Source organism: Malaya genurostris, chromosome 2, assembly GCF_030247185.1.
Source record: "Malaya genurostris strain Urasoe2022 chromosome 2, Malgen_1.1, whole genome shotgun sequence".
NCBI classification, from domain to species: Eukaryota; Metazoa; Arthropoda; class Insecta; order Diptera; family Culicidae; genus Malaya; species Malaya genurostris.
The window spans coordinates 234,317,842-234,333,116 of record NC_080571.1 but is presented as its reverse complement, the minus strand read 5'-3'; the positions used below and the strand labels follow the sequence as shown (position 1 = coordinate 234,333,116).

Genomic DNA, 15,275 nt, shown 5'->3' with positions numbered 1-15,275 from the left:
GATATTCATGACAAAGGTTTATTGTAACATTTTCTTATTCGTCGTCAAACAAGATAGGGGGCGGATTCATACTAGGAGAAGGGGATCTTGAAAATCAATTTTCATATTGAATTTTTTTATAAAATAAGAGTGGGGCAAGAATGTCAAGATTGTGCTAAATAGTATTGCTAACGTTAATTTGAATTAAGTAGTACTGCTATTGTTAATTTTAATGAATTAATCGATACTTTTTGAAGAGCACAGATACTTCGTACACTACTAAGAGGTGGTCATAAGGGTTATCATGGAAGAGAGCTGTAGTAAGTTCACTAATAAAAGGGGAGTTCAATATAAAATTTATTCTACGAGAAACGATGCATCTTGACAAATACAGATACTACTTTTATGTCAATGTAGATTAAAAGATTATTTTAATGGAGAGGGAGTGCAGCAAGTGCCCCAAACATGGGAAGTGTAAGGTAAAATTGATTTAATAGCAACATAAAACTGCTCAGAGTTTAACTGCTACACTAAGTAGGACAACTTCGGGAATTTTGTTAGGCCTTTTCTTCCCGAAACATTTCCGAGCAACGCCGGGTCATTCAGCTAGTTCATAATAAAGGGTGCTTTTTAAGAGCTTGCTGATTTAAATTAAAATAAAACACATGCCAAACTATGAAATGGCAAATTTTTTTATTTGACTTAACATTTAAATATGGTGTCGGCATATGGCCGCCACTTTTTCGAGCATTTAAGGACTTATTTCAGTAATGACACGTTGAATATTGATTTCCAAAGCATTAATCATTGAAATGTTCCTTCAATAAGTCGGTTGTTTTGGCCGCAGTATGACAAGTGGCACCATCCTGTTGAAACCATATTTCGTTCACATCCATACCATGAAGAATTGGCAACAAAAATTCGTTGGTCATGGTACTGTATCGATTTCCATTTACGGTAACGCGTCATCCTTCCTCTTTTTCAAAACAATAAGGGCCGATGATTCCACAAGCAAATAGACCGCACCAAACAGTACATTTATTGGGATACAGTTTCAATGGAACACTGATTCTGAAAATAAATTTCCACGATTTGGAAGCGTTGATCTGAAATTAACCTATTCATTCATTAATTGAAATTTTATTTGTTGTTGTGTTGCTATTGTTAATTTTTTTTTCAACTCAAAAACAATGTCGTTTTATCAAACTTGTGTTTTATTCGCCGTTAATATAATGATCAGTGTTTTCCAAAATGTTTTGATTTAAGTGTCATCACAATGTTTTGCAATAACTGAGTGGCAATATATATATTACAGAAGCCAAATGAAGGAGAAACTCTCCGAGAAGATGATTTTTTGTAAAAAGATGCGCTCAGATACGGGACTCAAACCTGGGTCCTTATGCAATCCGTGCATGCGCGTTTACCACTTCTGCCACCCTGAGCTGTGGTAGACTCAGCTCTACCACAAAACTGTGTTGGTAAGCGTACATTGACCACTCCACTTGGTCTAAATCCTAGCCGCCTCACGATTGCTACCATCCGCATACCGGATCGGATAATGTTGCGAATTAAGTTCTGTCCTTGAGAATTTTGAGGTTTCGTATTTTGTTATTTTTATTTTACCTGTCATTTTTTCAATCTGCTTTTCCGTTGGGTAATGCATTAAAGCTATCGTTACAAAATAGCTAACTGTTCCATACAACATACACTCAAACCTTCATTTACGTAATAATCGGGACTTCATAAATCGAATTATGACGTAAACAAAGTTTACGTTATTTGGAATTTTCAAAGTTTGCCCCATTTATGTATATTATTGGATATGTATAATATAATGGATAACTATGGAACAAAAACTATTAGTATTTGCAGAAAAAGGATGTTCTAAGTCGCATCAATTTCCAAGATGGCGATTTCCGGTTCATCGATATTCGTTAAAAACCATCAGAATATTAGTTTTCCGGAACCGGTTTGATGAGTACATGTTGGAAAACGATGTTTGAGGTGGTTCTGAATTCCAAGATGGCGACTCCCGGTTTATTGATATTTCTTGAAAACCCTTACAATATGAGTCGATATTACTCGAACTTCTCGAATACCTTCATAATATGCATAATATCTGAACGGTTTTCATCACTAGACATTTACATTTTTGAAGCAGTACTATAATATCTGCGGCAAATCCAAATTATACCCGGATTTAGTTAAAAAAATTCTAAAATACCAGTCAAATCATATTATAAAGACTGTTGAAATTCATGAAAAAGTGCCCTAAATAGAGCGAAATTCTACATATAAGGTACTGAAGCAGAATTCAGAACCACAATCGTTTCCGACATCTGCTCATCAAACCCGTTATTGTAGGGGTTTTGAGGAATAATGTAAGAGGTTTTGAGGAATGCCAATATACCGGAAGTCGCCATCTTGGAGTCCAGAACCACCTCAAACATTGTTTTCCAACATGTAGGGGAAAATCTTATAAAGCGCCCCTGCTAGCCAAAATGCCCCCTTTCCTTTCTTAAGCATTGAAGACTTTTCTGAACCAAAGTTTTATCACTAACACTATCTTTTCGTAGGATCTTTCTGCTATGCAAGTTTGGTGGTTGTCGTTTGCAGGAAAGTATGAAAAAACTAAAAATTTCATTTGGCAGCTTTTCGATGTAAAGTTTTGCTTCGACTAAATAGATGTTTTATCCGCCATTTCTTTGACATACTGATTATCTCAAAACAGTAACTTTATGGACATTTCAAGAAGCATAATGCATCATTTTTTTTTCCATAAATACGTTTATTTCTTAAGGCAGTTTACATAAGTTTTTCTTCGCCGTAGCATCACTTTTACATAACATTCTTATCCTAATTTAATTCTAACATAGTCACAACGTTTTGAATTTATTAAAACATATTCTCTTATAGCTTAAATATCATCTTAGGTAACTCGTCATTAATTATGAAATCTACTCGGAAATATTATTTGAACCAAACGATTAACTTCTATAAATTATAAAATAAGCTGTTATTTTCAGACATTTTGTTGATAATTTCATAAACTGTTTCGAGTTTGTTTGTATCATTACATAATTTTTATTCTAATTTAGCTATTGGTTGAACTCATGGACGCAGCTGGGATCAGAGCTAAGTCTTAAAAGGGGCCTTTATTAAATTGAAACTCCAATTTTCTTTATGAAATGATAAATAAGTTTCAAGTATGAAAGGTCACGACAAGCAAGAATGTCTCGAACTGGGATATTGGATAGTCTACCTTGGGTACGCAAAGAATTTATTAGTTGAGATCTGACATCACGATACTCCACGCATGTCCAAACGACATGATCAATATCCCGATAACCTTCTCCGCAAGCACAATGATTAGTCACGGAGAGCCCAATTCGAAGGAGATGTGCATCTAACGTGTAGTGATTGGACATGAGTCTGGACATCACACGAATGAAATCCCTACTCACATCCAGTCCCCTGAACCATGCCTTTGTCGATATTTTCGGAATAATTGAGTGCATCCACCGACCCAGATCATCTCTATCCCAAGATGCTTGCCAGCTGGCAAGTGTTCTTTGGCGAGACGAACTATAGAATTCGTTGAAAGCAATCGGTCGCTCATAAATTTCACCCTCAATAGCACCACGTTTGGCTAAAATATCGGCTCTTTCATTGCCTGGAATGGAGCAATGAGCCGGGACCCAGACTATAGTGATTAGATAATTATTGTTCAATATGTCGTTCAGGCACTGTTTTATTTTGCCCAGGAAAAACGGTTCATTTTTGCCAGCAGCGTTTGAGCGAATGGCTTCAATTGCACTCAGACTATCTGTGAAGAGGAAATAATGGTTTGGAGATAATGTGACGATTACACTCAAACTATAATGAACTGCTGCTAACTCTGCTATATAAACAGATGCTGGTTCTTGAAGCCTAAATGAGGCCGAAACATTATTGTTGAACATACCAAACCCTGTCGCTTCTTCAATTCGCGATCCGTCCGTGTAAAACATTTTCTCAGAGTCAATATGCCTGAACTTACTTAAAAATATTTTTGGGATTTCCGTCGAGCGTAGATGATCCGGGATTCCACGCACTTCACGCTGCATGGATGTATCGAAAAATAAAGTTGAGTTAGGGGCACTTAGGATGCTGACACGGATAGGAATATATCTTGAAGGGTTGATTTCCTGTGACATATGGTTAAAATATACTGTCATAAATTTTGTTTGAGATCGAAGCTCGACTAGTCGTTCGAAATTATTAATTACCATGGGATTCAGCACCTCACATCTTATTAGCAGGCGTGATGAAAGCTCCCAAAATCGATCTTTTAATGGAAGAACTCCCGCCAGAACTTCAAGACTCATTGTATGTGTCGAGTGCATGCAGCCTAAGGCAATTCGCAAACAACGGTACTGAATTCGCTCAAGTTTGATAAAATGAGAGTTTGCAGCGGAACGAAAACAAACGCATCCATATTCCATCACTGAAAGTATCGTTGTTTGATACAATTTTATTAGATCTTGCGGATGAGAACCCCACCAAGATCCTGTTATTGTTCGAAGAAAATTTACTCTTTGTTGGCATTTCGTTATCAGATACCTAATGTGTCCTCCCCACGTGCATTTGGAATCGAACCACACCCCGAGGTATTTAAAAGTTAAAACCTGTTGGATCATTCTTCCCATCATATGGAGCTGAAGCTGCGCGGGATCATGCTTTCTTGAGAAGACGACTAACTCTGTTTTCTCCGCAGAGAATTCGATACCAAGATGAACAGCCCAAACGGACAAGTTATCTAAGGTATCTTGCAATGGTTTATGCAGATCAATAGCTTTGGGCCCAGTAACTGAAACCACGCCATCATCTGCCAATTGCCTTAGTGTACATGGGGTTACTAGACAGCTGTCAATGTCATTCACGTAAAAATTATAGAGGAGCGGACTGAGGCATGAGCCTTGCGGGAGACCCATGTAGCTAATTCTGAATGTTGCCAAATCGCCATGTGAAAAATACATGCACTTCTCTGACAAAAGGTTGTGCAAATAATTATTTATAACCGCTGGAAGTCCATGTTGGTGGAGCTTGTCTGAAAGAACATCAATGGAAACTGAATCAAATGCTCCTTTAATGTCTAAAAATACAGATGCCATTTGTTGCTTTTGAGCGAAGGCAATTTGGATGTCAGGCGAAAGTAATGCAAGGCAATCATTCGTCCCTTTATTTCTACGGAAGCCAAACTGAGTATCTGACAACAAACCGTTCGCCTCGACCCAAGTGTCGAGACGTCGTAGAATAATTTTTTCGAACAATTTTCTGATGCAGGACAACATCGCAATGGGTCTATATGAGTTGTGATTGGAAGCTGGTTTCCCCGGCTTTTGAATGGCGATAACTTTCACTTGTCTCCAGTCAGGCGGAACAATATTTTGCTCAAGAAACTTGTTGAACAATTCCAACAAACGTCTTTTTGCGAGGTCGGGCAGATTCTTCACCAAGTTGAATTTGATTCTGTCCAACCCAGGGGCGTTATTGTTACAAGACAAGAGTGCTATAGAAAATTTTATCATTGAAAATGGGTTATTAATAAAACCATTATTTGGAGGAGATTCCCGTATAATGCTTTGCGTAGGAACAGAATCTGGGCAAACTTTCCTAGCAAAGTCAAATATCCATCGGTTCAAGTATTCATCACTCTCATTGCCCACGTTACGATTCCTCATTCGTCTGGCCGTATTCCAAAGAGTGCTCATTGAGGTTTCTCTTGACAAACCTTCGACAAAATGTCTCCAATAGCTACATTTCTTGGCCCGAAGTATGCTCTTGTACTTGGTTTCTAAAGTCAAGAAATTTTCAAAATTCTGAGGAGTTCCTCCTCCTCGTTTTAAAAACGTCTTGAAAGCATTTTGTTTCGCGTGCTTAGCATCTGAACACTCTTTGTCCCACCAAGGGTTTGGAGGCCTTCTGTTAGACGATGGACCAAGAAATCGTTTGGTTTGGGCTTGTTCTGCGGCCTCCAGAATCGAACAAACGAGGAAGTCATATTCTTCAAGTGGGGGGAGCTCTTCCATTGAAGTTAAGACACTTGAAATATTATTTTGGTATTTAATCCAGTCAATATTTTTTGTCAAATCATATGGAATATTAACTGAATTAGCAATGCCTTTGTTACTGCTAATTGAGATGATGATTGGTAAATGATCGCTACCATGTAAATCAGGAAATACTTTCCAGGTGCAATCTAGTCGAATTGAAGTCGAACAAAGAGATAAATCTAATGCACTTGGACGTGCCGGAGGTCTTGGGATCCGTGTCATGCTACCCATATTTAGTACCGTCATGCTAAAATTGTCGCAAATATTATATATTAGAGATGATCTGCTATCATTGTAAACGGAACCCCACATCATTCCGTGCGAATTGAAATCTCCTAAAATCAAACGTGGAGCAGGAAGGGCTTCGACAATTTCATTAAGCTGTCGTTGTCCAACTTGAGCTCTTTGAGGAATATATACCGAAGCAATGCAAATGTCCTTTCCTTTAATGTTTATTTGACAAGCAACAACTTCTATACTAGAAGTCGAAGGAATGTTTAATCTATAAAAGGAATAACATTTCTTAATTCCTAAAAGCACTCCACCATACGGAGAGTCTCTATCGAGACGTATAATGTTAAAATCATTAAAATTTAAAGCTATGTTTGAAGTAAGCCATGTTTCGCATAAAGCAAATACATCACATTTTTGACTATGCAATAAAATTTTAAATGAATCAAGTTTTGGCATGATGCTTCGACAATTCCACTGCAGGACAGTGATTGTATCATTTGCGGCGGGTGATAAATTATCCATCAAAAGATACAAAACCTGAGACAATTGGCCATTGAGCTGATAACTGCTTCAAAAAATTTCTAGCTATTGGAAGGAATGCCATTATGAGGGTCTTTAAGGGTTCAGATATATTGAATGCTGAGAAAATCCATTCAAAAATTTCCGAAAACTTCAGTAATCCTGTTGGTGGCTGTGAAATGGAGCCCACAGGATTATTACCTTTTTCTGTGCTAGATCCTGGATTGGTTTGTGAATTTGACAAACCAGGAGGCACAGTCTTTGGTTTTGACTTTTTTTGTTTAACACGGGGATCTTTTTTTGAAGATGAAACTTTAGGTGTCTTTTTTGGTAATTTGGAAGAAGACTTCTTTCTCTTAACTGACCCTTGGGTAGTGATAAACGAATTACCTTCACTATTTTCGTCAGAGTCAGAGTCCTCTGTTTCCTCTAGATTTGAAAACCCGTTTTCGGTTTCCAAAGGGGGGACATCAATGACCGTTTTAAGCATTTCTGCATATGTGCGCTTAGACCGTGCTTTTAAAGAAAGCTTAATTTTGTCTTTGTGCACTTTAAATGCAGTGCATACTGAAATATCCTCATGAGGACTTTCCCCACAATAAATACATTTTGCAATTTCCTTGTTGCAATCATCATCTTTATGAGGTCCTTCACACTTAATACATTTTGGTTTATTGCTACAGTAAGTAGCTGTGTGTCCGAATTTTTTGCAGTTCGTACAATTCATTACATTTGGAACAAAAAGCCGAACAGGGAGGCGAATTTTATCGACATAGACATGGGACGGCAACGCAGATCCGGCAAATGTCACTCGAAACGAGTCTGATGGGCGATAAACTTTTTTTCCCTCTTCATAAACTACTGAGTACAGTTGTTTGCACTCCAGTATTTTCACACCCTCAAGCATAGAGTTCTTGAAACGACCAACACCATGCTTGAGTAAATCATCTACCGAAAGACTCGCTTCGGTAACAACACCGTCAATTTCGACATCTTTGGAGGGTATGTAAACTTTATACTCTTTAATGAAATGTTCCGAAGAGACAATATCATTCGCGTGTTTCAAATTATTTACCACAACACGAATTTTATCGTTATTTACTTTTATGATCTCTTTGATTGAAGAGTATCGTGATGTCAAACCTTTAGAAATTTGGTAAATGTTTAATGGCTTTGATATACGTCTAAAAAAGACTATCCAAGGCCCAGAAGAGCTCTCCTGATATTTTTTCGTTCGTGGGGGTATAGGATTCATGCTAGGATTTACGTCCATGGATTCATCCATCACATTAAAATTTTTAATCAAACTTTAAAATAAAAAATGAAACCAACACTACACAGTACTCAATCAAACGGAAAAGAAAAAACTTCTACCTTGAAATTGTTGTCTATCTCCGTTGCACTGCCGTGTAGATCCTCGTTGCTCTAGATGTTCTTGTTGGATGCTGATTGTTGGATGTGATGCTACTGCTACCTGACATCAAGCACCACTCGATTTCCGATTTACTTTTGTCTTCGCCAGCTGTAACCAGCGCAGGTCACCGGTGTATACCTGCGTGTTGTATGGCAGTGGAAAGACCGAGTTGTCTTGTCTCCTTCTTCCTTGTGCTCCGCACCGATATGCTTCTGCACCGAAGTGCCTTCGCACCGGTGTGCCTTTGCACTCTCCTGCTTCTGTGTGCCTTTGCACTCTTCTTCTTCAATGTGCCTTTGCACTCTCCTGCTCAGCACTTGTGGCTGTATATTGTGGCCTGGGTAGAGTTTGGGAAACGCCCTTTGTTGTTTCCTTCACCAGCTTGGCCCAGCACTAGGGCTCTCTTATGCAGCACGACTATACGTTTAACGGCTGCTGCCAACAGGTTTCTACCTGTAGTTCAACCGTTGTCGTATTTAACGCGTGTAAACTAACCAGCGTTATTAAACTGTACGCTTCTATACACAACCTTCTCGGTTGAACGGCTATTACTGAATGATAATGATTATGCATCATTGTTGTGGGATAAAATGTCTTTTGTTGTGTGTCATGCCACTGATTTGTTGTGAGAGATATTTTACGGCTGCTGGGGCATTATGTCCGAGGCGAGCGAAAAAAACTAAGAATGTAGCCGTTTTGGAAAATGTGTTTGTATCAATCAATTCTCATCTTTTCTATTGTAGTCATTGAAAATTATGTTCCTCATCCGTATTCAATGAAATACTTACATTCTCGAGGAAAATATATCAATACACTTCGAAATATCTCAATGTTTTCTTAAGGGGGGCATATTATAACACTTTACCCTACTCATCAAACCCGTTCCAAAGATAGTAGTAATATTGTAGTAATTTCCATGGAATGTAAATGAGCCGAAAGTGATTTTCCTTGCATGCAAAAACCTTTTTTTACGAAGTTGGTTCGTAAAAAAAGTTTACGTTATTTGGGGTTTGGTTCGTAAAAAAAGATTACGTTATTTGGGATTTTGTTCGTAAAAAGAGTTACGTAAAAGAGGTAACGTAAAAAAAAGTTAACGTAAACGAAGGTTTGAGTGTATTAATTCTCGCATCTAATTCCTTTTCTAATCATCCGAAGAAAAACAGTTAACCGTCAGTAATTTATATTTGTATATTATCTCACTTTGACTTCGTAATTATAAGGATTTATAGGAAAAAATTTGTATTACAATTATCTCCACATACAACCAAACAAGACAACTTAAGACATCGTCAAATCTCGAATTAAAGTCCTTATGAGAAATTTCTAAATGTGCGCAGTATTCCTGGGGATCCGTTACTCAAGAACTTGGTATTTGTCAACTTTTCCTAAATTTGTGACACAGTGAAGTTCCATACAGAAAAACTAATCTCCTTTTTGCTTTCTTCCAGATGAACAGCTTTTCCGACAGCCTGATGGCAGGAGGAATCTTCATTCCGAATGCTGAATCATACGCCAAGCATGCCGTTTTCACTCTGGGTAAAACGAAACAGACGACCGGCTACTGGTCGCACGGAATCCAGTACGGCGTGTTTCGATTGGCACCCGAGTGGATTCGAACCATCATCGGCGGACAGATGAACAAACGTTTCCGGGGCGAATATTACAGACAGCAAAAGTCCAGCAGCAAAGCGAAATAAGATTAAGGTTTGCTGGAGCTGTTTGTATAGAGGTTAATAATGTCGATGCATTTCAATTATTTTTACCACAGTTTATTAGAAATAGTCTGCAGCGTTTTGTCAGTGAAATAGTCATTCAACGAATTGTTCTTTGTTAGTGAAAGTTAACATAAGACTGATTATCAGCAAAATATCGCCACATTTAAGTTTTTGCTAATTTGACTAGCCTTGTTATTGATTAATAAAATCTACATTCCACCAAAGCCACACTCTCAAGCGTTCAGAGAAAGTCCTAATTGAAACGTCCTTGTATTGACAGTCGCCTGTTACCATGGCGACTGCAAGGGCCCCAAACAAAACCCATTCTGTTTATTACCGAATAGAAAAGCAACATACAGTGACAGTCATTGAAACATGAAGCTTCTCAATCTGCATCGGAAATCGGTTTACGTTCTGTACCGGAATCGGCTTTGTTCCTTTTCTACACTGGCGATCGCAATCGTCGTTCTTCTGACGGTGATCCTTCCGTGTTACGTCATATGTTTCATCAACCCGGGAGCACTTTGGGACAGCTACCGGCTTATCTACGAACAACCAAAGGTGGACTTCACCTATCGTTATCTGTTTCTGGCGGAAGTGAAACATCCGGATGGCGAAGGTAATGAAATCATCACTTGCAGCTCGTTTGAAGCCTACAACCGGCTGACCGACGATCGAGAGGAATGCAGCACCATAAAGGTAATGTAGGTATGATGGGTGAACATAAAGGAGATATGATTCATTCAAACGTTTTATCATGCTTGGCTGGTTTCGGTACCAGGTAGTAATCGACGATAGTAACATGGATGGTAAAACGGATAAGCTCACCGTGTCTGTAAGCTACAGTCTACCGGAAGGATCGGAAGGAATCGTATTTTACACATTCTATTTTTTCTTGGATGCACAACTGAAGGTAATTGCATAGTGACTCACAATAGCAAATTTTGCCAAAGCACAATGGTTCTGAATCAAACTTTCATTCTCTCAACAGACCGGCTGCCATTTTACTGTACCGGCCATCATTTCGCTCAGCAAGATTTCACCTCCGGTGCGGCCCTTCACATCCGGAACTATACATCACTTGGGTCATTTGAAATCTAGCCAATCTGCCGCTCTGCAGTGTCCCTTTTTTATGCGCAATATTAAATCACACTTCAATCATAACTACATACCGAATGGTAACTTCACCTCGGTCGAACAATTTTTGCCGGAGTTGATTTTGGAAAAGATAGAGACATCCAACGCGGCGCACTTCCTTTTCGATCAACAACGGAACCACTGGAAGCGAGACGGTTCCGGTGAGGTGACCATTCAAGTTGAGCTGCTGATTGGCGGCGAGGACAGCTGTCGCACTGCAATCCTGTACAAGACATCACTGTGGCAAAGGGCAGCCCAGTTCTGGGTTCAGTACTGCTCGCTGCTGTTGGTTTTTCTATGGATCGGAGAAAAACTCAAAGATTGGCTCTTTGAAAATTTCACTCTCCGGGCGATGGAGGTTGTACCGTGGAAAGATAAATACGATTAGTTTGTTCGGAAATGTAATAGCTATGAAATATAATACCGTGCAGAAGTTTATAGTGTTTTCGCTTTTCGCGCTGGTGCCCGCTTGTGTAACAACACCTGCTAAACTCGATTCAGTTTTATGGCAGTCAAAAAAAAAATTATTGCTAGAGGATTTACTGCATGTGTTTAATTTAAGTCTGAAACAGAGCAACGAGAGTACTGTAAATGGTATTAGAAGGCAATTCGCAATAACCTACTTTAATATTACCTTCGTTTATTCGGTCATGATCTATCAGCTTTTCTAATTCGAGATTCAAACTATACACAAATCATCTTCAAATATTAGGAACGAGCAATTGGAAATTTTCGTTACTTAACGTCGTTTTAATTCCATTCTGGTTTAATTTTTTTTAAGATATAAAAAGTTTAATAATCTAATGATTCTGCACGACAAGGAGGTCCTCTTAGATACAGCGAAAGTATTAGATTTTTACACATGCAACCGAGTAGGGAGACTGGCTTTATGTACGATTGATGCTAAGAATCATTTCTTTCTAGCAGAACTGGCTTGAATCGCGTTTTAACACTGACTAATGAGTCTCACTCGGTACAATCTTAACAAGATGCATTATATTGCATTCATGTTCGAAAGCCGTTCAATTTTCTAATAATATGATATTGATTTATGATTATGGACTTCCATATGGGTTTGAATGCATTGGTTATGAGAACTCAGTTTTCAGGACCATCATAATCCCGAATCATATACAATTTCCGTTTCATTTTTTTTTATTCAATAATATAATATAATTTTCAGGCACACTGCTTAATCTTCAAGATGCCAACGGTATTTTCTAATCTTAATTAACAACTAACTTAAATCTAGAATAGTTAATTGCCCGGGTTGGCGGTTCAATGCATAGGACGCTGGTCTTTACAAGCCAGTTGACGTATGTTCGAGCCCCGACCTGGAAGGATTCTTAGTGTCAGTAAAATCCATAGTACTAGCTATGCAATGGTTCTGTACACTAAGAATCAGCTGCGAAGTTTGTTGAAACAGAAATGCCAAATTCCACAAAAGGGATGTATTACCAAGACTTTGCTTTAAATCTAGAATAATATCATTATGTAATGTAGTATCGGGGTCGCGGAATCTCGAGAATCCAGCCTTCAGCTGGCGATCGGTAGTGGCCGGTGAATTGAATATAGCATGAGAGTCTTCCAGATGGCGTTGATAAATATTTATATTGGCCGCATTTTCGGTCCGTGTGGGTCCGCGGGAAAGCCGCTTCATATACGAGGAAGATATAGAATTAAATGTGCTTTTATCTTTAATATCATACTCTCGGTTGGAGATACTTAAAATGATGATTGATGAAGAAGAAGGTTTAATATCGATTCAAATACTATTGCTGGACGTAGTTGGTTGACTCTCAATTGTAACTTGAGTGTCTTCTTCCATGGATACAAGTGATTTAAACAATATAAAGTTATACAATTATGATTACGATAGATAAAAAGTTTGTCGATGCTTTCAGCAACAAGCTGTAGTTGCCTTATTCAGCACTTAAACCAAAGATAAACTCAACATTTCAATGTCCTATACGATTCAATGAAAAATGTTAGCTCAGTAATAATGTACACGGTTAAAACCATGATTGAGAAATTATGAAAATCATTAAACATGTCTTCTTATGAGATCATGCCTATTACCGATGATTCTATGAACAAAATTATGAGTTATTGCTCATGATATGAATCATTTTGCTCATAGAACCATCAGTAATAGGCATGATCTCATAAGAAGACATGTTTCTTAATTTCTCAATCATCGTACCGGCAATGGATTTGTATCCGTGTAATTTTATTGACCCTTCGTTAAGAAGCGTCGACTAACTCCGGCAAAATGCCATGGATAATGATTTCTAGCTTCAATTGACTTCCATGCTTTATGGGATGAGACATTAAAAAACTAAATAAATTCTAAGCCATAATTCTAAGTAATTTTTACTTTCCTATTTTAAAAATTACTGTATGTGCAGCAAAATTACTCAATATCGTTCTTATTGTAAGGGCATATTCAGTAGTGTTCTTGTTCTAGATGCATAATTTATTTCAGTTTTAAAATTTAAATCTAGTAATTATATCAAAATAAACTGGCAGCCCATAGCAGCGTTTTATCTGTGTTTCAAATATAGAAAAAATAGAACGGCAGCGTATACCAGTTTTAAATTTGACAGTTGAACTGTTCGAATAAATAAAACTAAACGGCTTGCTGGGGATACGTTTGTTTCAGTATCAGTTACATTGTAGACCACCCATATGAATCTTGCAGCTGCTGAATTTGCTCCTACGACGCATATAGCGAGCAGACGCTTGTTGTTTTGCCTCAAAAGACTGAAACTGACAGCAAACCGAACTTGTCGATAGATTCTATTCAAATGATACATTAGAAATCGCCGACCATTTCATCTTGAGTTTATCTTTGCTCAGGCCCGTACCCAGGATTTCATTTCGGGAGGGGCCCAAAGATAATAAATAATGTTACTGTAGATTGCTTTTGTACGTAATTTTCGGTGTGTCTTTTATGGGTGTTTTTAACAGACACTTTGAACTTTTCCACTGGAACTGATATTGTATTACTTTTCATTGCGTTTACTGTCTTGTTATTTCTGTAACACATATCTGATATTATTAAATATCTGTTTAATTCGGGCCCCCTCCGGGAACGTGACTGTCTTTGCTTAAAAAGCTAAAAATTTTCAATTCAAAATTGAATAAAATAGTATTTCTTTCATAAGTAATAATATTTTTGATCGATATTGCACAAGAAGTTTACAAAAGTTCCATTCGAAGAGTCTAGATCTAGATAGAATAGAAGATAATATTACTTCAGAGGCTTTCCAAGAAAATAGGCGCATGAGAGAAAAATCTGCAGCGGCAACTCTTTTGAAGGCATAATGTACACAGCATTGCACTGCTGTTGTTTCAGAACTTAAATTAATAAACTAGTTCAAATTAAATTATTTCCTTCATTTTTCGTGATGAAGCCTTTTATTTATAATGAGTCTATAAAAGAACGAAATACCAAACATTTTCCAAAAACTCTGTCTTGTCTAAAGGCCAGTTCGTGCTCGCATCTCATCCGACACAGTCGAAAATGTCTTACGGTCGAGACGATAGAAACAAAGGCAATACAGTGCAGTGAGCAATAGAGTGTACGAAATGGGCAAATACCATTTAACAAAGCCTGAAACTTGGCCTACAAGACCAAATTAAATTTGTGTTGATTTCAAGCGCTGCAAAGTTAGACCAGCAGCAACCGAAATTGAAATCTTGCTTAAGGAACGAAGGTATCTAAACGTTAATGATGTAAGTGAGATTCAATTCAACAAGGCGTCTAACTGTGTGTACATTATGTTCAAACGTGAAAAAGATGCAATTGCATTTGCTTCGGATAATAACGGGGTGCACAGTGTTGATCATGGCAATGTTGAATATAAAATCCCTGTCTACATGGTGGACAATTCAATAGAAGTACGCGTCCATGACCTTGCCCCGCAGACCAGCGATCAGTTCGTTCGGGAAAGTATGTCGCAGTACGGTGAAGTTCTTACCATCGAAAGGGAAGTATGGCGAAATTTTTTCCCGGGTACCCGGAATGGCGTGCGAATGGTACGTATGCATCTACGTAAGGCAATTCCATCTTACATCATTTGTGGTCAAGGTGGGACACATCCGTGTAAAACGCTGATTACCTATGAAAATCAGCTGGTTACATGCCAGTTTTGTGAACAACCTGCACACTACGGTAAA

General features: G+C 38.1%; 2 protein-coding genes across 2 annotated transcripts in view; both read left to right on the top strand.

Annotated features, from left to right (window-relative positions):
• LOC131428182 (inactive hydroxysteroid dehydrogenase-like protein 1) overlaps positions 1-10,180 on the top strand; it is a 37,595-nt gene extending 27,415 nt beyond the window's left edge. The window contains exon 5 of the mRNA XM_058591905.1: positions 9,690-10,180. Within this exon, the coding sequence (XP_058447888.1) occupies positions 9,690-9,938 (249 nt within the window). The 3' untranslated portion in view covers positions 9,939-10,180. The remainder of the gene's footprint in view (positions 1-9,689) is intronic.
• A 37-nt stretch (positions 10,181-10,217) lies between these two features.
• On the top strand, positions 10,218-13,170 carry LOC131428181 (transmembrane protein 231). Its single transcript, XM_058591904.1, has 3 exons — positions 10,218-10,655; positions 10,738-10,869; positions 10,948-13,170. The coding sequence occupies exons 1-3, from the start codon at positions 10,332-10,334 to the stop codon at positions 11,479-11,481; spliced, it is 990 nt and encodes a 329-aa protein (XP_058447887.1). The 5' UTR covers positions 10,218-10,331; the 3' UTR covers positions 11,482-13,170.
• The last annotated feature ends 2,105 nt before the right edge of the window (positions 13,171-15,275 follow it).

Coding starts and splice junctions, on each gene's coding strand:
- LOC131428181 (XM_058591904.1), top strand. CDS start 10,332: ATGAAGCTTCTCAATCTGCATCGGAAATCGGTTTACGTTCTGTACCGG. Junction 10,656..10,737: donor AGGAATGCAGCACCATAAAG/GTAATGTAGGTA, acceptor TTTCGGTACCAG/GTAGTAATCGACGATAGTAA. Junction 10,870..10,947: donor TCTTGGATGCACAACTGAAG/GTAATTGCATAG, acceptor TTCTCTCAACAG/ACCGGCTGCCATTTTACTGT.